This window comes from Gymnogyps californianus, chromosome 19 (genome assembly GCF_018139145.2).
Source record: "Gymnogyps californianus isolate 813 chromosome 19, ASM1813914v2, whole genome shotgun sequence".
NCBI classification, from domain to species: Eukaryota; Metazoa; Chordata; class Aves; order Accipitriformes; family Cathartidae; genus Gymnogyps; species Gymnogyps californianus.
In genome coordinates, this window is record NC_059489.1 from 6,936,582 (window position 1) to 6,962,792 (window position 26,211).

A 26,211-nucleotide genomic window follows, 5' to 3' on the forward strand; every position below is an offset into this window, starting at 1 on the left:
CATTGAAGTCCAAGGGGAAAAATAAATTACATTAAATAATCCTTATTTACTGCTGACTGTGGGATACATTTCCTCTGTAATGCACTAATTGGCTACATTTTGTGCTTTGCAAAACAAAATGAAACCCAAACAAAACAAAACAAAAAAAGAGAAGGGATTAAATATATATTTTTTAGGTTAAAATATTCATAAAAACCAACTTTATCTCAGAAATATTCTGAGATACATAAAATAGAAGAAAATTAAACGAGTCTTTAGTCACAAAATGTACTACATCCCGCAATACTAGATTCAATTAATTTAATAAAATATAATATACATATAGATTCTGCACATTGTATTGCTTTTACCTAAGCAGAACGTATGCTTAAGTAAGCGTGATATAGGTTAACCACTCTTTTAACCAGCTGGTTCTTTAATCTTTCTTTGGAAATTTTTTACCCAGTGCCATTTTGGAATACAGAGTTTTTAAATTTTTTTTTTCTATTACATGAAAGGAAGAAAACATTTGGCACCAACAGAAAAGTAACTCAGGGGTCCATTTCTGTTTGATCAAAGGAAAAGCTAGGAAGTGTCAACAAGTCTTTCTTTGGGGTAGGAGATGTTGACATACTGTCTGGAAGCAACGAATCCCCTATATCCATCGAATCCTTGGACTCACAAGATGGAGCACGCCGTCTCAAGCAAATGTCTCCACTGGCAGGTGAGATGCTGTGAGGTCCTCTAGGTAGCAAACTCTGTCCATCGGGTGGATCTATAGATATACACGGAGGGCTCAGTTTTTTCTTCTGCCGTGTTCCTTGCAAGCCTTCCATTTCACTTACCACCTGACTTATGAAGCCAGAAGAGCTAGATGTGGAATAGTGCTGAGGGCTGTTTTCCATTGAACAAATTTCTATTGAATGTCTCCTTTGATCATCTAACCAAGAGGGCGGTTTTTTTAGAAGACCCTGGGTGTCTACACTGTGGTATTTCTTCAGGTCCTTCAATGTAACGTTGCCGGTATTGCCTATGTTCCTCTTAGGAGTGAGAGGCTGAACCTCTGAACAGGCACTCGAGGCTGTACAAGTTTCTGAAGTGAAAGGCTCCGAGGAGCTGTTTATTTCCGATACTTCTTGGTCCATTGAATCTCCAGGTGTCTCCTGATACGAGTCTGCACAAGCACACGATGCTGGTGCCTGCTTTGAAATATTATACTGATTGTGGGAGTGCTGCTGCGTATGAACGCTTGCCCGGCTCCATGCAGCCAACTCATTCGCTTCTGAGGGCGTCAGAGCCACTGATGACTCCTCCTTGGGCACAGCGGGGACATTTGGGTCAGAGAGTTCACTCACCTCGGTGTGGAGATTCTCCTTGCTATCCAAAGAGTCGTTCCTTATAGCCATCTGTATCGGAGCGCAAAGGGATCGGGGAGGAGGGGAGTTGCCAGATGAGAGAGACAGACCAAACAAAGGTTAGTACAAGCAAGGCACAGCATTTACAGGGCACTCAACTCTGCTGAGATACCTCAGCACAGACCCACTGACTCCTGTAATGACCTGGTGTTGTGGGTTCTAGCAATTCCCATGCTTCAGAGATCTGTGGGTTTGTCCCTGCATAAGTGACAGCAGAATTTGGCCCTTCATTCTTCATAAATGGTTGACCTTTAGCTTTCTCCTCTGAGGATGGAGGGCTGCAAAACCAGAATGCCCTCACTCAAACTTAGACATATTCTTGTTATGCAAAGGATGAGGGTCTACAACAAAACCCTTTATAATTTTAGCAGCCCAGGTACGAGCGGGAGAGGGAAGATGTGTAAGTGAGCCTGTGTATTCCCCTTCACTAGCTCAGGTGATGCTGAGGGCATGGAGCGGGATCCCCAGAGCCAGCGACGCCAGAGCAACCACGCTCTGCGCCAGCATCAGGGCAACAGCCTGTCCCTGGCTTCGGTCCCCAGGCTGGAGCCACGACTCTGCATCATCTTACAGCAAGGGAGCTGGAAAACTGGAGTCCAAAGCTGGACTAATAATAATAATAATAATAATAATAATAATAATCTGTAATTATTTCAACTTATTCTGATGCTTGAGTTCAGGCTTCCTAAGGCACATTTTGCCTTGGCTGTCTTGAGCTGTATGCAGCATCAGTGTTTGCTGGCAGAGAGAACCTATGGCATATTTTGAAGGCTTTGTCTTTTCACTGCGCTGCATCCCTTGTCAAAAGGGTTTATAAATCAGCCACATTAACTGGCCCTTAAAGGCAGAGTCTCAGTTTGAGAAGACTCTTAAATGATCTTAAAGATTAAAAACTTCACAGAGAAATTTGGAGGAAATGCGTACAGCTGGTCTCAGTCCTTTAGAGAAGTGTAAGGAGATGAAATTCCTCATACTAAGGAATGCTTTTGTGACAAATCGCCCCAAAATGATCTTAGAATTTATATAAAAATTGTCCCGCAAGGATCGTTTGAGCCAAATGATCTCTATTCAGGCAAAGCTCTTATCAGCTGCAGTATGCACATGTGTGCGCGCAGAAACACAAGAGTCTATTGCTACATCTGCACATTGGGTTCCCTTTGTCATCTGTGAGAGCTGAGAGAATATTTAATACAGCAAACAATTTTGTCTAATGCTAGTGAATCCTTTCTAGTTAAAATTTTACAGCATAATACTGGCAACTGACCACAGTCAAGAGTGGAGCTAATTCTGGTCTCCTCAATGCCAATAGTTTTAGTGAGTGTTTGGGAGAAGAAATCATGTTCATATCCTGAGAAGAGACACAGACCACCAAAAAGTAGAATACAGAAGCAAAAAGTAATTATTGTCATTACTTTTGCTTGTACACAAACCTGCGTTGCACACAACGACAGTATTAGTCACCACCAGCTCTTTCTTTCCCTATGACACAGGCATCTTTGGTAGTTGTTAGTAGTAACTGCTTGTACAAATGTTTTACTGGTTTGTTTCAAAATAAAAGGACCCTCTGCCATCCCATTGGGGTGTACACCTGTAGTAGCCACAGCTTGATGTGGGCTACACCTTGGATACACAGTCCTGGAACCAGAAAATCAATATAGTTTTAATTTCAGGTAGAATTCCCCTGGAGAAAAGCTTTTGTGCAATGCACTGCCAAGGAGCGTATTCCTCAGCAGGGAAGCATCTCAAAGCATCCGATCCACTCATCTTCATCTGCAAGGGCATCGCTAATTGTCAAACTTTCCGGAGTCTAAACTGCATGTTACTGTGGGGACCGTGTTCACTCTCCAGCACTCTGGAGGGAAAGGGAGGTTAAACACACAGGTTTTAATGATGGAGGAAAGTGCACGGACCAGTTATGTGGTGGACAAGATTTATCTACACACAAATTTAGGAAAGGAGAGGGGACAGGGGGGAAGGGAAAGGAAGGAAAGAAAAGAAAGAAAAGAAAACAAATCAGAATTACATGCAATGTATGTAACAATAAGGAAAAATGGGTACTGCAAACCAAAATGCTTTGCTAGTTTGGGCTATTGTGATGTCCTAGTAACAACTTAGTGGTGGCGATAAAAGGAGCCAAGCAGAGAGTACTTGAGCAAGCAGAAGTGCGGGGGGTGTAAAGGGAATTTTGCCTCTTTAAGGACTAAGTTTCACAGCGTCTGGCCATCTAGATTGCAATTAACAGTAACAGCAATACTGCCCTGTTGCCAGGAACAACCTTACTGCTCCCATTAGCCACACTGAGAGCTGCTTGCTACTCAGGAGCGTGCCCAAGGCAACACCTCACTAACCTTCAGAGGGATCTGTCTGGCCCGTGGACCATATCTGCTCACTGTCCCAGTGCTTTTTTCTCTCTGAAATGTCACTGCAAGAGCATGCTCATGTCACTGCATGAGCAGAGAGAGGAGGGAGGGGAATAAATTAACTTAAACATATGAAAAGGTTTTGAAAAAGAAGCCTTAAAGAGATGAACAAAATTAGGCTGAGGAAGATGACTAACATGGTAATTTATTCTAGATAGATCAGTTCAAAAAGATGGGTCTGTTATTCATTAGAAAGCAAGAGAGAGTGGTTATGAACTGGAATCATGACATCAATTAGTTTCCCCATTAGCAGTGATTGGGGTAGCTGGCCAGCCCTGTGCAAATGAATACATGCTAGGAATTTCTTATGTCAATTTAGTATTAAAGACTAATGTAATTGTTAACCTTGGTACTTTACATTCATTTTTAGAGCTTAATGAATCAACTGTCTAATTTGTCAATGTTGATTAAAAGATGAAAGAAATGGGAATATTTTCATGCAGAAAATAAATTGCTTTTGAAAAAACAGAACTGATCTATTTTGTGTATATAAAATCAGGCATGAAACTACTGAAGAAAGCAGAGTTTGGGAGTCAGACATGCCTCTGGTCCTGGTCCAGCTGCACAATGCAATATACTTAAAAATGTGAGAGTGAAGCACAAGTTTAAGTATTTTACTAAAAAAGATAAATTTAAACTTATGCTTCCAATCAACCAGAATGGAATCTTTGATTAGATCTCTTAGATCTTTGGTTGAATCAGGATTTAAATCAATGCCAGGCAAAAACCAGAGATAAAACCAATTGCAAAATGAAATGTGTTCTGTTTTGCATATACTCAAACTTTTCAAAAGCGCACAGGAGATTCAAAAGAATCTTAATTTTCAATTCTCACTGTAAAAACAGTATGCTTTCCATGATGGTTTTGCATACGAGATATCCAGCTTCCTTTAAACAGTTTTCCCCTTTCGAGAAACCAGAGGAGGCAGAGGAAGGGTGGCCTGGGATGGAGTCTGCAGTCCCTGTGTCCTTTCAAGCACTGAGAAAATCACAGCAGTTAAGAATTAGTTCCTTAACCCCAACGAGCCCCTGGGGAGCATTTGGCTGCATTTATGAAGAGGACTGAAAAAAATAAAGTGCTAACAATGTGGAGAACATTTAGGCATGTTGCCAAAGGAGATGATACTCATCACGCACATTCTTTGGAGACTCCTGGATGGCTTTCAGATCAAAATCCATCAACCTTTTTGTTATTTCTGTAGGAGAATTACAGTTCTCCAGAGGTTTCTCTGTGAATCCCTCCTTGAACTTAAAGCATGGTTAACCTGGAAACACGACAATATAAAACCTCAGCAAGTTCACGATCATAAAAGTCTGCTTACCTGTCTGCGGAGCAGCCTTTCAGCAGAAGGAGAGTGCACCTGCTGGGAAACCTGGGGTTTGCTCTCCCTCACCCAATGGTCATGAGCTCTTATGTGGTGAAAATGGTCTTTTGGAATTTGCAGGAGGGAGCTGGTGTCCACCGGCTGTGACTGCACCGATGCCTTTGAACCTTGCAAGAGGGAGAAGAGACAGAAATGTGACACGTTCATCTGGGGATTGCGTCCCAATCTCAATGACCTTTCAGAGAAAACTGCTCCGTTGCCCCCTGGACCAGACAGGCATGGCAAAACCACTGAATTCAGCAACTGGCTATCCATGATTGGGAAAAAACTCCCACCTAGTAATAAATTATTCCAAAATTGTCTATTATTTCATTTTTCTTGGCATTTTCCCCCGATACAACGGGGACTAGCTCCTGTTAAGAACAGATGATTATGAACTAGAAGTTCATCTGGACTGGCAATTTCTACATCCCTGCTTTAGGGCCAATAACTTTGCAAGCAACCACACATCTTAGCACCGCAAGGATCTGACTTTGAAAGACTCTAGAAAAGGATGTCTTCATACCTGAGTGTATGCGGAGACCGACTGCTGGGAGCTCAAAACCAGCATGCACACTGGAAGTGAAGCGAAAGGGAACAGCACCTGGCAGCTTTCAAGGCTAGTTTTACAAAGCATCCCAGGAGAAGGAAATACATACTCTCCAGCCTCTTTCTGACCCTTTGTGGTTGCTGGCTACTTCTTCTAAAAGGTTTGAAGCTCTGCATGCTCCCCCCCCACAGGCTCAACGTTTTTCAAAACAATTCATTTAACCTGGACTGCATCCCAGAGAATCTCATTTGTCCTGGAATCTTTCCCAGAACAACAGCCCCATTACGAAGGAGTATTCAAACAAATACCTCCTGCAAGTGCCAGTGTTTCTGACAACAAAACCTTTCTCAGCTTGAAATATTATGGCTTAGTTGTGGTGATTTATTAGAGGCGCCTGGCACCTTTTGCTATCTTCACAGCACTTTATAATATTACAAACTCTAAACAGGTAGGGGTGACTTCCTCCACCCTGAAGAGCAGTGACCTTGTAGGTGGAACAGGACAATGATGCATACGCCAAGATTTGGGCACCTTACCCACCTCTGAGCACTTTGGCCCGCTTAAGACGCCTGGAATTTCACCAGCAGGAGAAAAACACAAAAGGTTTAATTGCTTAATGTGGTTATGAATAAGACATCAGCTTTACCTTTCCAAAATACTTCTCCTACATCTCCGTGGAACAGTTTTTCCTGTGGATTTACAAGGGTGTAATGCCTGCCCGCCCCCAAGCCAGGGCTGTCAGATGGGGCTATTCAGTTCTCCAAGCTGGAAGTGCAATCTTGAAGAAAGAAGGGACTCAGAAATTGCCCACTTTTTGGTCAAGTTGACATAGTTTTTGTTCAAGACGGACAAACACATCTGAATTAAGGGTCAAAAATGCAGCACTGGAAACTCCCTGTGTAGCAAATGGGATTCTTTCGTATGGTCAGGGATTATAACTCCAAGGAATTTCTTGGCTGTTAGAGAGCGCCATAAATTCTGGCTCCACTGAAGATAATGGGAATTTTGCTATTGACTTCAGTGGGATTTGACCAGGATTTTAGCTGCACCTTTTGCATTATGTGCAAACAGGTTCTTCAAAGGACAGCTCTTGACCTTGAAAATTTTGTATTATGGCAGTGATTTCTCACAACTCCAGATTCATCTTCCTCCGTTGTGTCCACATTTTTTTTCTGCTGTTCAACAGTCGCTATTCATCCAAATTCTTATTACTATGCAAATTTCAACATCTTATTCCTAATCTGTTCAAATCTCCTGCCATTCTGAACAGTGCTGAAATTATGTTCTGCTTAGAGGCTTTCAAATGACAATGCTTGTAAAAAAAACTTCTCTGTCTTATCTGTGACAAATGTCTAAAATGATGGCACGTACAGAAGAATTAAAGACAGCTCCATTCACTTACCAGCAGAAGGTAACCCTTAGCAGACAGAGTAAATGAAAGCACATTGATAAGCACTGGGAGGCGGCTGCAAGTACAGGTACAGAGGTGCAGGTAGAGAGCGAGCCCTGGGTATCTGCAATACACTGTATCTAAGAATATCTCTGAATTTAACTCTAAGGCGTATATCCCAAGCACACACACTGGGAAGGCCAAGTCTACACTCTCTCATTTTTCCATTCATCTCACACTGAGATCTCTCTCAATTCAGCACATTTATGTTCATTTTACAGGCATTTAGAGACACCATTTTCCCTTCTTTCGCAGATGTTCCCATATAGAGCTTCCAAAACCTGCTAGAATAGGTACTGCTGCAAAAAAACAGACATGAGGAAATATTTTTCTGCTGGGATTTTTGCTCTGGGGCCATAGCTAGCTCAGGTGAGATGGCTGGAGCCCAGGCTGTATGGACTGTAACCCTTGGGGAACCAGGCAGGGGGACAATCAGCATTGAGCCAGGCCAACTGCTGACTGTCACACTGCCAAAAAGCTCAGTGGAAAGGAGTTATCTTTAAGAGCCTGGACGTTGTAAGTTGTGGAGGGTCTTTGCAAAGCCATTCCACAGGTCTGGACACCAGCACCTCACTGGAAACCGATGGCAATTTGCTGCCTCCTACTGAATAGCTTGGAAAATCCCAGCTATTGCTATATTGGAAAAGCCTGCTCTTGTCCCAGCTGACAGATGTGTACCTGACTGGGACTTGTGATGTGCCGGATTCCTCTCGCCCAGGGAGGCAGGGCAGGGGCTGGAGTACGGCGGCTGGAACATGTAGCTGTCATTTGGCAAAGAGTGGGTGCGCCCCACTGAAGGCTTTCTCACGCTCAGCAAGTCCTTGCTGGGAGACAGAGTCAGCGTGTCATCTTTGTAGCGGAGATCAGCCTACGGGGAAATAAACAGTGAGGAAGGAAGACATGACGGGGTGGGAAGAGGAGAAGTGCCCAGAAACGCTAGCGACAGCCATTGCAATCAGTATGGCACGATGGGCATGCACATCGTCAGTATGTACAAGTTGCACGAATGGATCTACCAGGAAGCTATACCCCTCATTTTGTATTGTCAATAAATTGTCACACAGAATGAACCACAGAAACAGAGGAAGCAACACTGTAGTAATAAACCATGACTATTTCAGGGATATGCAAAGAAGGCATCATGCCTCAAGGCCAGCAAAGGTCACATGCTTTGCATAACTTTGATCCTCTGCAATAACAGTAAAGCTCTCTCTATGTGCCCTCATCAGCAAGTCAGACTTTTGCAAAGGTGAGTAGTTTCCTCTTCTAACAAAAAAAAAGAAAAAAAAACAATACAAAAACTAGTTTACAGAAAATATTCTCTATTCTGGCTCCCAGCACAATTTTATTGGTTTTTCTTCTCACATAATGAATAACTAAACCCATTTTATTGAAAGGGATATCTAAACCTACTGCTTCAGGGTTAAAGCCATTCTCTAATTAGAAGGGATCTAATGCAAGTGAGGGTTATCGTATATATGTTGACTGTGGAGTTTTTACAGCCAAAGAGTGTCTTGGAATGGGCAGCACCAGAGGCAATATTGAATGAGGTAGATTCAGGTCTGATTTCATAAGGAAATATCTCCATCCCAGAAATGTTCTTGGGTGTTATTGTGCTGGACAGTATTAGCAAAAATGGAAGCAAAGTCAACTTCCCTGGGTATTTCTAATGAAAGAATTATTTTGTCTTTAAAAGGTCTCCATTGAAAACCACAGAAATAAGATGTGAGACTGTAGTCCGATACAGTATATTGCTGATCATTTTTGGAAAACTTTAAATCTTATTTTCTGACAAATCTTCCCTTCGCTCAGTGCATTACAGGTTTTCTGAAATCAACACTGAGATTTTTTTCCCAATTTTATTCTTCAGTCATAAAACCAAAATTTCACTATGGCATTTCGTTTGCACAAGAAACATGATGAAATTAAAAGGAATTTACAAAAAGGAAAAAAAAATGAGGAAAAAAGAAGAAAAGGAAAAAAAAGGAAGACCACTGTTGTAAATTTAATGAAGGAAACGGATCTGCACTGTCATGCAGCCATTAGTTTCAGTCCTCGGGAACCTGCCGATTTGGATACAGCCTGGATACAACCTAGATAAGAGAGACTGCAGTCTCCCGATATAGGTCAGGGAAGGAGAGCGAAACCTGTGCTGGTAAAGCTGAGGCTTCGGTTTTGGGAAACTCTCTGTTCCTCCCTGCCTTTCCCTTCCGAGCATTATGTTTATGCTATTTAATTTTCATATTATTTAGCTTAAAGCAGAAAAGATGGCCTGAAACCTGAGATTTCAAATTCAAAACCATTTGGATCTGAATGTGAGAATTTGGACTCGAGATCCTATCCAAACCCAACCTTTAATGAACCTTTAGCTTCATTGACAGGATCCAATACCACAGCGGGCTCGTTTCCACTTTCTGATCATCTCAGGGGAAATCTCGTGAGTGAACTTCATGAAAACCATTTAAAATGGCTGCAAAATCATCTTCCGAGTCCAGCTCACAAACAGAGCAGCAGGAGCACATGACTTTTTGGTTCACTGGTAGTTTTGAAAAACATGTTGTTTTGGCTTGACTGAAAATCAAATCTGAGTTTTCTGTGAACAGAAAAAAAATCCCAACCCAAATCTATTTTGAGTCAAACAAAACATTCTGAGATGTTTTTCAACTAAAGCTGTGTCTAAATGAAGTGTAAAAATACTGCATTTAGAAAAGATTTCAATGAAAGCTTGCAGTTTTTCAGGAGTTTAGGAAACTGTTTTGACCAAAACACCTTGTCGGTATTGACACAAATTCACAAAACACTTTGTTCAACCTGGTTTTGCTTTTTTTTCTGGAGAAAAAACATCTCCCTTGGCTATACCCTTGAGACTTTGCTACGCTGGCAAACAGGTTTGTCTAATCTGATTCAAAACTAGAAGGGCTCTCTCCTCAGGCCAGCTCTCCAGACTAACTGATTTTGAAACAAAAAGTCCCATACAAAATGTTAAACATAGTTTACAAAATCTTTGGCACGTGATGCCATGAAGCATGATGGGAAATATTGTCACGGTTTAAGAGATGTTTCCCAAATAAGTGCTAATTAGGATGACAGTCGACTCGAATGGCAGAAAATTTATCAACAACACAAACATCCAAAGGCAGGTACATGAACAACAACAAAGAAAACGAGAATGATCCAAAAATGTTGGAAAAGGAGTTATGTCTGTTGTACAGCAGAAAAAAAGCACTTGACTGCTACACAGCTAAAAATGTCTAATGTTTCAAAGAGGAGATGGTTAAGGCAGGGTTCAAAATACTGGTTATTTCATTCAAAAAGACACAAAATAATCCAAACTCTTTTTTTTTTTTTCCAGCAGGATGACTGCTAGTAAGAATTCACAAAACAAGCAGCATCTCAGAGAGATCCCCATCTGATATTTGTAAAATAAACAATCTGGCACCAATCATGCAAAAAGCCTTGTAGCGCCTGTGTTCATAAAGACAAAAATCCATTACAAACCAAAGGGCTGTAGATGACCCCTCAGCAGAGGACACGAGTCATTAGCTCATGGGTGTCCCTTCCACGCAGCATCACCGATTTGTTTCAGATGGGGAGGAAATTTCAACCTTGACGCTTTCCAAAGCATTTTTTTACTATTTATTTTACTTGTAGAAAACACATTGTTTTTACATAAGACGCCAAAGGAAAAATAGAAATAAATACTTGTTCCTCGCGAGGAGCCAAGTTTGTGGACAAGAGTGATAACAACCCCGGACCTAATGGCATTAAGGACAACGTCCTGTTCAGGGGAAAGGTTGGTGCTATTTGGAAATGGGCTTGAACTGAAAATGCCATTAGGCAGGTGCAGAGAGGTGGAAGCAGTATTTTGAACCCTGTAAACATCAGACTATACAGCGACCAGTGTATGTACATTGCTTTCCAGAGCATTAAGTAAGTGTGTGTTAGTATCATCAGGAAAAGAGTCATCCGTCAGAGCTAAGGACCAGGACTTTTCAGAGAGAATATCTGACGTCAGAGACAGAGCCTCCATCTCAGCTAGAGGGATCTAAAGGGAGAGATGATTAAGCATAAGAAACCAGGACACAAATCTTTTGGAAAAGAAAAAAAAAAAGTATCATAATCTAAATACTTCTAGACACTAAAGCAATATCCCTGCAGTGGGAGAAGCTACATCATGCACATTGTTACCGGGGATAGAACGTTAAAGAAATGAAATATAACAAAGAAATGAAAAAAAGAGTGGGACATTCATACTTAAGTGCTTACCAATGATCTGCGAGGGAGTTTAAAACCATACAGTAATGCTAGCATTGTATTTTGCTGTTCTCCTGTCTAGATGAAGAAGCAAAGGTAACATTACGTTCATACTAGAGATATTTATCCTCTTGGCTATGATCATATACAAGAGGCTTCAAGATCTTCCGACTTCTCTGAAGTTGTTCCTGCCCAATAACCATGCCATTTTCTTGGCCTCTAAGCTAATCTGGTTGAGTCTGCAAAGATTCCCCAAGACCAGAATCATTTTGCAGGTGGGGTATGGAGCATGCCTTTCCCTGCGCTCCAGGGAGGGTACGGGGAGCTCCCCCTCCCCGAGAGGCAAGGTAGGACTATAATTAACTTCCTAATGGCTAAATGGGGACAGGGAGAAACTTAAGGCTTGATTTCAGTCAGCGAATGCCTTCCTGGTGCCTTCAGTGGGTTTTGGCCTGCTGAAGAGCCTCCAGTGCCTGGGTAAGCACCAATAACTGTCCTACTAAAAGAATCGCCTGCGTCTTTCAGCCCCCAAATGCCACCCCGGCCCTGGCCCCAACAGCCTGCTCCGGCTCTGAGCAAACCCGAGCTGGGAATAGGTGCTGCACTGCTGCACCGACGCCGTACCGATGCGTCTTGCACGAACGCATCCCCGCTGAAGGCATTCAAGTAATTGATAAAAATCTTTATCAAAATATTGATGAAGCTCTCTCCCTAGACACAGAGCTCTTTTTATAAGAAATGCGAAATGTCACTCCAGGTTTTGGAGAGAAAGGGGGAAAAGGGGGACTGCAGCATTTCCCCCAGAGCAGCATCCCTGCTGCCAGGCACTGCAAGGAGGGATGTTTGCCCTGAAGTGCAGGCTCAGCCCTCCCCAAATCTCCACCCTGGGTACGTGTCTGAGGTTGGTGCCCACGGCACTGGGGACAGCATTTCACCAGGTATCCTACAGACCTGGCTCACGCTTGCAGGAGCCTCCTGGCCTGGAAGTCCCAGGTGCTTCCTTTTCATTTCTCACTGTGCATTTTTTTTTTTTTTCCTATCCTCAATGCTTGAAAAGTCTTTCAACAGCAATATATCTTCCAAGAGAAACCACAGAAGCCCAGATCTGTTGCATTTTAGTTGTCAAAGGGCTGGATTTTCTCACTCTTAGAAATGGCATCAGTGGGGTGAAATAAACCCAGTGATGAGTGAACCCTGAGAGGCTCAAAACTTCAGCTGAGATAAGGAAGAGGGTCGGGCTCCTCTCATCTAACCTTGGGTTTGATATCTCTTCTAACACAGTCGTCTGCTGGCAATGGATGAGAGGCGCTTTGCAGGAGCTCCTGATTTCATACGAGGCTCCCCAAAAAAGCATCGCTGCAAAGGCTGCCAGCATGAGGACAGTGATCCCTAACAGGGACCCACCGACCGGAGCCCAAGCGTGCGGGGAAAGGCTGTGCCAGAGCATGGTGGACACCAGCAGCTCCTGCCTGATAGAGCTGCTCCGCTGGGAGCTGCTATTAATCAGGTTGCTTTCAGCAAGTCCCAACGCTGCTCTAAATTCCTGACTTGCCTGAGAACATGACTAATGGTGTGAACAGAAAAGCCAAAATGTAAACAAAACATCACCCCCTCTTCAGCCTCCCCTCTCCCAAAATTGAGTTTGAAGCCGTCAAAACATTTTGTTGGAAACATTCAACTGATTTATACGGGTTTTAATTACAGGGGGGAAAAAATAAAATAGCTTAAATTTTAAAAGAAAAAGCCATTGCAAACTGGAACGCTATATTTTTTCATTACAAAAATGTCAAAACAAAACCATTTTTTTGCTGCAGCAGCACTTTCTGGTGAAAAATGGGACAAAACATTTCCAACCAGCTCTTGCTGAGTTTCATACTGACCCTCTGCCTTCCCTGCCAAAGCTACCGTCTCTATTCCTCCGGCAATTCTTAGAGGCAACCACTTCCTATAGCTTAATAGACCTCAATCTGGAAAGTGATACGCAGCAATCAGAGGGAGACATGTTATCCCGCTATATAAAGATCTGCAGTAGGATTTCATTTTACCTAAGCTTGTTCCTTTCCTCTAATGAACCACTGAGTTGGATAATTTAGACTGTCAGTGAGCTCACAAATAAGCACACTGATTTAACAAGAAAACTTCTGCTATTTTTAGCCAGAAAGGAAAAAAAAAAAAAGATCAAGAAATATGGAATTTGCTCAATTCCAACTGCAGGAAAAAATAGGTATGCTTGAATTATTGTTATGGTCACTGCTGTAATTTAGGGAAAATATTTGCTCTAAAGAATAACACGCTTGAGAAAGTAGGTATTTTATTCTAAGAAGTAAATGAACTAATTGTAAACAAGTATTACAGCCCCGGTTCGAGAAAGCACTGGAGCACACGATTACTTAAGTACATCATTAAGGGCTGCCTTGCCTTCTAAATTCAGTTTAGATCAGAGATGAGGATCTAGTTTACAATGACCCACTTGCAAGAAGCCTCTTTAGGAAAATCATTCAAAACTGGATTTTCATGCAGTGTAAGTAGGCACAAAATGTAGAGATCATTTTATGATCCCCACCAGCTAAGGCTCTGCTCTGGGAAAACCTCACACCGTAGTCCAGGCTCTGCAGACGTGTCCTGACATTGCTACGGAGCCCTGGTTAGGAGCAAGAAGCCAAACACAAGAACCCCACTGAAGGATGGAAACAGGATTTTGTACATTTTCCCTACGACAGTAAATCCCAATGAAAAACTTCTTACTGTGTTGAAGAGGGAAACTCAGAGCCTGTACTTTTCCTCTTGCATTGATATACAACATCATAAACCAAGATATTATCTCAACTCCCACAGAAAAAGCCAAAATGACTTACGCTTCAAAATCCCTGTGACTACATTACATAAAGTAAAGAACTTTAACTCTCTATTAAAGGTCTCAGTCAAATCGAGTTTGGATGGAGACTTTGCAGGAAATTAGGAATATTAACCTGGTTCTCAGAGTTGTAATATTCGGGAGCTGGGAGGGCATAATGATGGCACACAGAGCCTGACAGGTTGTCCATCAGCTTCAGCTCTCCTTCCAGAGATTCCTGGATCAGCAGTGATATGGTATCAAACAAGTGCCTTTCCTAGGAGGGGTGGTGTATAGCATGCAGAAAGAGAGAGCAAGCCAAAAAGAGAGAGGAAAAAGGCGAGGGACAGAGACAGAGAGAAAAAAGGACAGTGTATAAAACCCAACGAACAAAAGGGGGAAAAAACAGAATAGAAGGGGAGGGGGGAAGACGGAAACGTTTAGGGAGAACGGCAGTAACAGAAACAACGGGACAGGAGAGGTGAGGCAGGAGAGGAGAGAGAACAGTGCAGTAATATCACGGTGAGCAGTGACAGCTTTCTCAGACATTGCTAGAGACGGCGCCGACGCTGGGCCCTCCTCGGGGACAATTCTCGCTCTCAGCAAACACAGCCGGTTAATCCTGGGATCTGAGCTGTATAATGGGGCCGATATAGCAGCATCTTGATACTTGGTGCTCTGAACTTCTACAGGACACTACTGCTGTAAGGCTTCTATACCCACTGTCCACATTTTTGAGCAAGAGGACCTAATACTTGACACCTAAACCCATACCCAGAGGGCACATAAATTAAAATAACCTGACCTGAAGAGAAGCTGAGCATCCTGTCCATGAAAGCTGCAGATGACCAGGATGGACGCACGTCAGGTCACTAATTCATGTGCCAGACATGGGTTGAGGTGCCTCAGTTGTTCTGGCCAACTTCAAACCAGCTGGCCACAGCACAGACAACGGGAGGTTATACAGAGCAGGGTCTGGCTTTTGCAGGCAGCATGGGAGCAGTTTAAGGGTTGCACCTTTCATGTAGGGAATGCCTACTACATACAATGAGATGAGGACCGTCGTTACAGTCAAACAGCACACAGTGCAAAAATCCTGGGGAAGAGGCAAGCAAAAGAGCATGCTGACCACACGTCCTTGCAGGGTCATGTCCTGGGAATTGTATTCCTCTGCTGTCGTGCTCAAGCATCAGATTTGTCCTGAAGATTTTGGCTAGGAGAACAAATAGTCAGAATAAAATCTCCTGGAGGTTTTTGAGGCTTCTGTTTGAGTGAAAGAGCAAGAAACACACTCTGGAGATTATGACTAGAATAAGCCCTTTCCAAAGCCACCTTCAGAGAGGGCAGGTTTAACAGACTGAAGAGCTGAGGGTATCCTTCCCGCTGATTTGTCTTGCAATTTTGGAATTTCTCTTTTTGCCAGTGTGAGTACTAATGCAGGACAACAGTGCTGAGGACAGTTTGCCAGTACTCTGCTTAACATGTACAACAACAGTTAGGACGTGTTGTTTCTTCCCAGAGGACGTAGTGAATCTGGATTTCCCCATATTGCCCTGAACTCCTTTTTCCTGTGCCAAAGAGCAGCTTTGGACTCCATCTCAGACATCAGTGGCTCCTAATGGCACCAGGAATTTCCAGTAGCTTAGGAACTGAAACAAAGCTTAAGCAGGGATTTACTCTTTTTCACTCTTGGACTAAAGATCATAAACGAGTTTTTCATGCATTAGAATACTCATTAGTCCACCCCAGGCAGAGGCCAAGATATGCTGTTGTGAAATCATGGTGTAATAAAAGCTAATGAGGTCTGCGTAGAGTTTAACCCAATTTGCAATCAGCTAAGACTAAAAAAAGGCTGGACCATTTTGCTTGTATAATTCCAGTTCAGTTCCCTCCCGCAGGACCTGTCTGGGTCTTGACCTCACCTCTTTCATTTCTCAAACTGAGTCTTCATCCAGAAACTGTGCTTTAGAGAGACTTGTTGCAGCTCGTAGCAGCTACCACATTACAGCCCTGCTCCGGCACTGCTCCTGCTGGTGGGAGTTTTGCCACCAGTTCTGGTGAGCTCAGGTTTGAGTCCCCTCTGGATTGTTCTATTGTTAGAATAATCTTTTCTTACAAGCTTGACTGTGGGTATGGATTTTAAATTGAGGTTACATAAAACAAATTTAATACTTAAGCAAAGATTAGCCAAGTTTTATTCCTCTTTTATGTTGTCGTTCATGGTCTGCATTAGAAAAGCAAACACGTTATGCTCATGATTTTGCTATCAGAAAGGACCTAGCCCAAACTCTGGATTAGAGCAAATTTGGAGCTAGCTCTGAACTTGGTGGCTTGGGCACATCTCCAGAATAAATTGCAAAGCTCTCTACCTCCAAACAGATGCATCAAGGTGGTCTGGAGACCTGCCTAGGGTCTCTTCCCCGGAGCATCGGTTCCCACACCACGCAACAGTCAGTCAGCAGACAGCGAGGAATACAAGCCCTGGACGTACGGTACACCCACTCCTTCATTACCGACTCGTGCATGTCTTCCCCTAGCAAATATGCAGGTCAAGCCCTCTTCACCCTCCAACTGAGATTCTCACCATAGGGTAAACTAACGAGAGCTGAGAATCCACCTTGATTTGCATGGGATTGGCACATCCTCGGGGGCTCTCAGGTCTCTCTCCACCGGCGCTGCCTGTCCACGCAAAGATGTCTGAGGGGCTGTGTTGGCTGGGGGTGATTGTCTTCATTTCCATCTCCAGTTCTGCTTCGAGCTCTGCCTCCTCCTTAGCCTCCTTGTTGCTCTCCTCCAAGTGCTTCATGAGCACGGCGATCACCACGTTCACCAGGACAAACTGGGCTGTCAGCACGAAGGAGACGAAGTAGATGGGTGAAATGACGGTGTTGTAACAGGTGGACTCCTGGTCACAGTCCCGCAGCGTGTCCTGGAAACAGGGGAGAAATGATGGAGGGATGTGAAGAGGTTCCAGCATGGACCTTGGTCTGCCGTCTGGTCATCTGGCTCCAATGGGTTCTCCTTTCATGAAGAAAACTGAGGAGACTGGGCAAATTTCATGTCTAGAATAGCAAAATACTTGCCAGTAAAACCTTACGTTTCTGTGTTAGTCACCACAAGCAGGCTCAGAGGAAATTGTCCTTGGGGTGTGCAACAACAGACATCGACACCCTGCTGCTCCGAAAGGAAAGGCTGTTTTACCAGGTTAGAGACCAAATGCACAAGCGTGGCAGACAGATCCAGGGCAAAGCAGGGTGCAGCTACAACCCATCAGCTATCCCACAGCAGCTGGGCTTGCAGGCACTCTTTCCTTAAGTTCACACTCTGTCATTAAGAGTTTGGCCACCTAACACTCACCGTGGGCTACAAACGGACAGAGAAGCGATTCCTTCGGACTAGCTAGCACCCTGTGTATTCATAGACCGGATTTCTTCACAATAGCATGCCTTTATGGCTCTCTCCTGAGAAAGACTCTCTCCCAGAAACCTGGATTTTCCCAGAAAAAAACCACCAAAGTAAGACCAACAAGACTTTTAAGGAAAAAAATAAAACTAATTCATGTTACTGAGCTGAACCCGTGCTACTTGACAGATGAGTCCCTTTATTTTTGACCCTTCCTTTTAAGTTGCTCTCTCAGGGTAAAAAAGGGAATATATAGAGTATGCCAGGAGCCTGCAACCATAGACATTGCATTGCTGGGAGGAGGGAACAGAAATGTTAGAGACTTTGCCCAGTGCACGAATGAAGAGACCAGCTCACTGCAAGATGTGAGTGTCCTGGCTGGGCATCGTTACCAGTCTGGAGCAGAGTGGACAGCTTCTCATTAAGCAATTATAGGCAATACTCATTTTCTGTGGGTCTCTTACCTTCATTATCCCATTCCAGTTGTCTCCCGTGGATACTCGGAAGAGAGTCAGAAAGGCCATCCCAAAGTTTCTGAAGGTGGCGTGCCGTCCCAGCCCCTCGCAGGGGTGCGTGTCGTCGCACTCTGCAGGACCAAGCACAGCCGTGAGACCCCTGCTCGCAAACTGCTCCCACCCCCTCCACCGGCACGGGAAGACTCACCAAGGTCTCCAAACAGCTCCACTCCAAGAGCTGCAAATATGAAAAACAACAACATGAAGAGAAGACCCAGATTCCCCACCTGGAAAGAGAAAAAGAAATGGGGGAAAAAAAACACAAAAGAAGAACATTCATTGATTTTTTTTGTTCCAGACCTGTTTCTTGATGTATTCTTTAATCCAAAACTTAAATTGCTTCAGGGGAAAAATGACCTCAATGTGAGGACTGTATCTCAGACTGTGCTTCGGAAGGGAAATGTGATTCTCTAATGACAGTAAAAATAAAATGATTAGCATTCCTCTGCAATAGGAAATTAACTCCGGGCCAGAGGAGATCTGGTTTGATATGGCAGTGGGTTACCTGCGGCAGCGCTTGCATCACGGTGTCCAACAGGGCTCTCATCCCTACAGCCATCTTCAGCAACTTCAACACTGCAGAAAACACGTTCGTAATATGGTAACGGCAGCATTAGCACGGAGGCACAAACTCAGTCCCTCTCCCAGGAGCCACAGATTATAGCAGAAATGTGAAATCATGTCAAGTGTTCTCCATTAGCTGCTATAGTCCCTGGCCTTTTTACATCGCTCCCGGTTGCTTGGATACTATTAAAATCCTGTGAATAGCAGCATCACCTATCCTGAGACTTGGAGAAAGCATTCTTGTTCTGTCTGGCTTTTCCTTTCCCTACTTTACCTGTGTTGGGCCCATCTCCTTCTTCCTCTGGTTATCGTGAGCAGTTACTTTCCCAGCCCTGGGGCTACTTTCCCACTTCCATAGGCTACCCACTTTCATACGTGATTCACTGAGGAACTGATTTATACATCTCTTCCAGAAGGTTGCATTTCCAATTGGAAACCGCTTGTATTTTTAATTCTGAAAGGGATCCAATGCACAGGAAAAACACTTTTTTTCCCCCTTGAGATACAGCAGCATTTCATTTCTCTTCCACTTCCTTCTTTGCTTAGATGAGGGTTGCAATCAGAGCAATTATGCCTCAGAGCACGACATTGCCCTTCAGAAGAGCCTGGGAGTACTTTATTAAGGGCCTGAGCACTCACATTTTACGTCTTCACCATTTGGCCCTGAGACCTCCCTGTTCTGAAAAATCAGGCCCTGAAGAAGCTGGCTTCCCAACTCAGGTACGTGTCGTTACAAGTCTGAGGGGACAGATGGATACAGAGTGACGAGGCATGCTTTGTCACCAAGTGGTGAGATGTAAAGTCCCATGGGAAATTAAATTTATTAGATGCTTGTCTTTTCAAGCCAACGTACTTGAGCTTGTGTTCTCTAATCCCCGTTCGAGATGACTTTGATTTAACTGGCATTTTTTTTCCCAGGTACATCTCTGGGAGTTACAGCCACAGCTCTTTCTCCTTTATTTCTAAGCTCTCAGCCTTTAAGTCCTCTTAAGATAGAAACACATGGTCAGTTGGCTCAGCTTTTTGGCTCCTTGCAAGTATTCTCCCCCATTGTTCTTTTACTTGTTTACAGCCTGTTGATGCCAGAACTATGCACATCGTGATGGGGATGTGCCCCAGAACCATTTCCCAACACGTAACTCTCTCCTGGAGGGGACCCTGCACCTCAAACACAAGTCAATTCTGCTTTATTCGTCTCACCTCGAGCAATCCTGAGAACCCTCATGATTCGGATAATAGTGGGGTTAATTGGTAGTGAAGCGTTCACCTCGATCTCTTCCAAAGTGATGCCCATGATAGACAGCAGCACGATTGCCAGATCTAATTGGTTCCATCTGGAGACAACACAAAACGAAGTTTAACATCTACTAAGAAGCTGGCACGGGGAGGTAGCTTGTTTCACACAAATTCCAGTCATTTCAATGGTTCTAGCACTCAAATGAATCTGCAGTATTTTTCTGAGGGTATTATACAAAAGCAGTTATGTTATGAAATCATTATAACTAATGCATCTCATTAGAAAATCAGCCAATTCCAAAGATATTCTTGACTGAGGGGAAACAGAAACAAAAGCTGGGCAGTTTTCTACCCAGAGGCTGCAGACCTCAGGGGAGATACTGCGGTATCTGTCCGGCCACTTCTAGACACGACACTCGTGGACCTCAGCATGAGATCTGCCCTAGAAAGAATCGGACCCCACGTCCAGTCCTTGAAACAAAAAATCACGCTGGGCGAAGGGAAGACCCCAAGGATTCGTGCCAGGTCGGAGAGAGGCGTAATCCCAGCATGGACACCCGAAACACGGGGAGAGCGGTGGAACCATCCCCCAGCTGCTGAAAGGCTCGTGTCAAGTCCTGCTCAGTGCCAGCACTCTTGGTGTTAACATGGAAGGAGGCAAAAATGGGAGGAGAAAGATTCACCAAGGACATAAAATCTGTATTTGTGAGGTAAGAGAGTGAAAATCTAGAAAAAGAAGCAATTTCATCTGCTGCTCCGCACCTGCATAAAAAGAGGTCCCTTTTCTCTTTCATTTCCACTCAGGACCAGATTCTCTCTCTTGGCATAAATTTTGCCATTTCACCAGGTACTCTTGATTATATGGACACACAACTGGTGTGAGAAGAGAACCAGCCGCTCGGTGTGAGACTCGCTCCTATTTTGTCCGCTCCCAAGGGCCAAAGTGGTGCAATCACACTCCTTGTCATGCACGATCCTTTCTCCAACTCACATCCCAAGCCTCCACCTACCCAGGTTTCAATCAGTCACACCAAAAAAATGTTCACACGTGTCAGACTGACATCACCGGGAAGGGCATCGGGGTCCAGGACACCGAATTTGGGCAGCTGTCTCCAGAAACCTGCTTTTGTTACCTGTCTTGGAAGAAGCGACGAAACCCAAAGGCGATAAGCTTGAAAACAGACTCCAGGACAAAGATAACGGTGAAGATATAATTGCAAATCTTCAGGGCTTCATCAAGAACCTGGGATGTGGACACAAGACTGGGGTTAGATGCTAGCTCTGCTGAGGGGCTGTGCTGCCTGCAAACCCGCCCTCCTCTTCTTTTATCAGTTACTCATTTCCAAACTACAGATAAAAGGCTCCAACCGTGGGCTCTCTCCGATGACAAATGTCCCGGGGAAAAGTCCCAGTACTTCAGGGAGTGCACAGACTGCATTTCTGCCTAGCCCCAACCCAGCTGATAAAATTCACAGGAGGGGCGGACACAAACCCAAGGCACAACCCAAACCCCACGGCAGTAACACAGCCCCAGCTGGGATCGCTTGGGTGAGCGGCAAGAGCTGCTGCATTTGCAGGTGTCAGCAGCGCACAAACCCTCGTGCTTTTGGCAGAAAGCTGAATTTCATCCCACTAGCTTGTTTGTGCACTGCTGCAAGAGCCGTGGGCTGGCCGAGTTCGTGCAAGCACTGGCCAAATGGCTTCTTTGTGACAGCCCGTCATTTACTCCTCACCTTGAGCTTTTGGCAAGGAGCAGGAGAGAGGGATGGCATGCCAGCAGGAGCGAGTGCTTTGGGTTTTCCTCTGCCCAGCCCTCCCTCTGCAGAAGTCACAGCCTGGCCATTAACTACAGGTGCCTCCTGGCTGGGACAACTCACACACAGTGAGCCATTAAGCTCAATTAGAGGTGATTTCATCCCAAAAGTCCTGCTTGTGAAGGAGCGCTGTGGTAGCAGCATCCTGCATGGCCTCTTAAGTAATGTGCCTTGAATTCCTCACTGCTGGCAAATGGGATGGTAATAATTGTGTCCAGGGCGCTGTTAGGGAATGTAGGAGATGGCAACAGAGCGCTCTCAGACCAAAATCAAGACTTGCTGATCCCCAAGCGGGAGAAATCATCGTAGAAGGGGTTGAAGCCACACACTCTGCCTTCATGCTACAGTTTAGCTTCAAGCATCCGTGGACGAAAACCACCTCACCTGCCCGAAAAGTACAAGGCCAGCCGCCAAAGGAAGCCATGGCTCTGAACGAGCCTCCCTGTCATACTGCAGGGGACCTGGGCTCTGCCAGCAAATGAGCATTTTTATTTGGCAAAAGCAGATTTTGCCCAGTAGCTCTTTGCTCGAACCACCTCTATGCACACTGCAGCCCCTCCTCTCTATGGGCAGCCGCAGCATCTCCAGCTGGGATCTCATTCACAGGGCATCCCGGGGTATCCCACCACCAACCCCGTTCAGCACCAACACACCAAGCAATCGTTAGTTTGGATATAAAGCTCTCTGGTACATTTAGCCTTTTAAGTATCTGCAGGATCCCAGCCATCAATCACCCAGACCAGAGTGATTTCGGGGCCCTGATTCAGCAAGACTCTCAAGCATGTGCATGGCTCTAACCGTGCTGTCATCTCAGCACAATCCAAGCTTGGAGTTATTACCCAGATGCTGCATACCAGAGGCTTAGAGACAAAATGTTATTTTCCTAAAGAAAATTAAAAACAAAAGCCTGCCCAACACTTTTATAATACAAGAGAAAATGTAGCTGCAAAACGACTGCGGTAAGACGCGCGCCCTAGAGCGATTCCAATACAGGCTCCTTAGCCAACAACCTTTTTCATCACCAAATGACTGAATCATGCAATGAGCCTTCCAGGGTATTTAAAGGTGACCTGAACAGAAAAAATAAACAGGGCTTGTGCCTTTCACTTTTTGGCTTCTTTATGATAGGCTGGAGGATATTTTTCCCCTCGTTTGCATGTCTTAGTCATTTGGGGTTTTTTACATTAAGTATTCAAGTCCTGTCTAGTCTTAAAGAATATTTCCTCCTATTGTGCGTTATATTTATTCATTCTGAAAGTGGCTAATAAAAATAAGTACAAGTTATACGGCAAAGGCAGCTATTTCCATTTCATTCTTACGCACAAGAGACTTGACATGCCAGGACAGGCTGTTTTTATTTTCAGAGTATGACAAAGACCCAGGAACTTAGCGCACTAATATATTAAAATGTATTTTAAAGGCCACCATGGAATCCAGCGCCTGTGAAAATTGGGCCCTATGGGACATTGGGGATTTAGAAGAAACTTTGCAAAAAGAAACATTTCACAAATTTTTCTATTCTTTTTCCTTTTTCTCCTTTTTTTTGGTGGAAAACCTAAGTCAAATGGAAGATTTCAATGACAATCTCGTCTAGCAAACCAAACAAACCTGCTCCCATCCTCATTTTCAAAGCAGTCTGTTTGCACTTAACTAGAAGGGAGAGGTGCAATGGGATCCGGGTACTGAAAGCCATGGTTTGAGCTGGAAGCCAGCTGTAGGATGGGTACACTCCATGGGGCAAAGGGGCAGGTTGGGCACGGTGAATGGGGGCCCTGAGGTCTAACAGCAAAACTGGCCTTAACTCTGCCCGTCAGCACATCCCACCGCGGCTGAGCATGTCCCCCCCCTGCTTTTCCTCCTCTCTGTCCCAGTACCTTTGGCTGCTGGTAGTGCTCCATGGCCATGGTGATCACGTTGAGGCCGATCACTCCAGTGATGAACAAATCCAGGTAGTGGCTGGTGCACATCTGGTGGATCAGGAGGCGGAAGCGGGAGTAATCCGAATAGTAGGGCTTACACTGTGCTTCTGCAGCGGGGAGGAGAGCAGAGAGGCACGTCAAGGCATTTCTCTGCGTCTTTGTGAAGTCAATGCCCCCTCACTTTCTAACTCCAAAGATGATAAATTCTAGACCGATTACAGCAACATGCTGTCTTTATATTTCCTTTTTTCTTGCTGGCATTTTACCATTTTTAATACACAGCAGGGCTCCCGTCATCTCACATCCATTAAACATCTTCAGTGGGACATGCGCTATACTCAGCCTTATGGCATCAGGGATGAGGTGAGCTGGGACTACTGTGCTGCTAAAGAATGTTTTCCCTGTAGGGAAATTTAAATTAAATTTAAATTAAAACAATAATTTTTGTTTCTGTTGATCTTAAAAGTCCCCAAAGTATCTGAAAACCCAATTAACGGTCAGATGTTGGGGACAGATTTTACTAACAATGGCTTAAAAAGACAGGCCACTGAGTTAGCGGTGGTCTTTGAAAGAGAAGTAATTCAGACATATTATGTTCTTTGCAATAAACTGCAGAGAGAACAAAATTCAACACTTTGGCTGTCAGAGCCCTGAAAAATGGTCCATAAAAATACCAAGGAAAACTGATCAGTCAGCCTTAGCGATTAGAAAATAATGATCCTCCGTTTAGACAAGATTATCAAAGTACAGCTTTCACTGTTCAACTCATTCCCATGTTCGGCTGCCTCGGGGATGACACATGCTCTTTAGACCCCGAATGTTCCTAGAGATAAACTCATTTACTCACCTAATCTCTAATGAGGAAATGCCAAGGCTGAGTATATAATTCAGTACAATTTTCAAGGAGGCATTATAATGCAGATTGAAGTGGAAAGGACTGTCTTGCATATGTCAGAGTATAATATTACTCTCATAATTAGATGATCAACTGGTTATGAAAATTATTGAGCTGTAAGAATTACATGGCTTGATATTTAGTGCTGCTGAGCAAATGTACAGTTTGATACATTATTCCGAGCAAAAAGTTGGGCAGAATGAAGCCACGAAGCACAGGTTTGGGTTGCCCTCGGGGAAAACTAATTTTAGAAGATTAAATTTTGCCTGGAAATAGAATTCACTTTGTCAATAGCCAATGACATTGCGATCAAACCCATAGATTTAACGGTTTCATGTGCTCCCTGCTTCATAACAGGATCCTGAAAAATCAGAGAAGTTTTGTTTTTCCCATAGAGACAGACCTTTCCCTTACAGCCCAGGGACCAGAGAGACAAATCACTCAGCAGTTTTATTCTGCAGGGCTTTGGAATGCCCAAAATTCTGCTTCAGTGTCATCAAATGAAAGGCAGTATTAATATTCATTTTTTGATCTGCAGTGTGCTTTAGGTGATCTGTACCTGAGTGCTAACGCACGATATCGATGAAAAGGTCTATAAAATGAATTTTCATGCTGAATCTATTGAGTGCTTACAAAAAAGCAGACTGGTAGCTGCTGACTCACTCATAAGACTTTGTCAGATATCTCAGAATCTGCATAAATCTCCATAAAGTCAAGATATCTCGATCACATTATGCTAAATTATGAGTAGCAAATTAACTAAAATGTTTGAATACAATTAGGTTAGGAATAGGACCTATTTTTATGAACCAACTTATCATCTCAGAAAGAAACACCATCGTAATTGGATCACTTACTTCTTCTACATTTATGTATAATTCACATTCAAAAAGAAAAATGTCAATGTTTCTGCCTTTTCTTGCAACGGATTTACTTATGAATAATTACACTGGAATTCAAATTTTTTCTTAGCTTTGATTGACAGGTAATTCCAAATCCTACAGAATAGCATCAACGCTGTTAGAAAAGAGAGAGGATTTAGAGAGAGGTTGTAAAATGTCTCCTGTGCAGGGCTCCTGCACCTGGATTAGCCAGCGCATGACCTTATAAGCAGGGTTGCTAATTGTTCATATATCTGCAAAGGCTTCTCCCCCTTCGCACCCCCCTCTCCCAAATCCCAAAGCTCCTTTTCACCTTTCCCAGCACATGCCCCCAGGTTTCCACAGCCAAACGTCTCTGGATGCTGCTCTCGCAGATGCCCTTGCAGCCTTAGAAAATTACCATTAGTAAACGTTTCATCCTTCCCCGTTAACTTTGTTAAGAGGGGATTTGTCAACCCTGTTTATGAACCATGCCACCACTCACTTCACCGGTCTCCACGTGCCGGCCATGCATATTAGTGCAATACAGATATTACCGCGAGATGAACCACACACAAGCTAGCATGCCGTCCGAGGACTGTAGATAAATACTGTGTCTAGGCGGGCAGGGAACTTTCTGAACAGATAAACCGTTTTCTTGCTATTGTATAAATACCATTTATTTAACCCGACCTGCACAGTTCTGCAGAGAAGTTGGGTATTGCTCATATATAATTATCTA

The 26,211-nt window shown here is 43.9% G+C and overlaps 1 protein-coding gene across 1 annotated transcript in view; it reads right to left on the reverse strand.

Moving 5' to 3' along the window:
- Positions 1-292: 292 nt before the first annotated feature.
- The window catches only part of CACNA1G (calcium voltage-gated channel subunit alpha1 G), a 149,667-nt gene continuing 123,748 nt past the window's right edge, over positions 293-26,211 (reverse strand). The window contains exons 28-39 of the mRNA XM_050908465.1: positions 23,670-23,821; positions 21,115-21,224; positions 19,946-20,079; positions 18,687-18,757; positions 18,330-18,408; positions 18,131-18,252; positions 16,849-17,193; positions 14,401-14,541; positions 11,088-11,222; positions 7,856-8,045; positions 5,136-5,305; positions 293-1,385 (exon numbers count right to left, since the gene is read on the reverse strand). Coding sequence (XP_050764422.1) covers positions 531-1,385; positions 5,136-5,305; positions 7,856-8,045; positions 11,088-11,222; positions 14,401-14,541; positions 16,849-17,193; positions 18,131-18,252; positions 18,330-18,408; positions 18,687-18,757; positions 19,946-20,079; positions 21,115-21,224; positions 23,670-23,821 — 2,504 coding nt within the window. The 3' untranslated portion in view covers positions 293-530. The remainder of the gene's footprint in view (positions 1,386-5,135; positions 5,306-7,855; positions 8,046-11,087; positions 11,223-14,400; positions 14,542-16,848; positions 17,194-18,130; positions 18,253-18,329; positions 18,409-18,686; positions 18,758-19,945; positions 20,080-21,114; positions 21,225-23,669; positions 23,822-26,211) is intronic.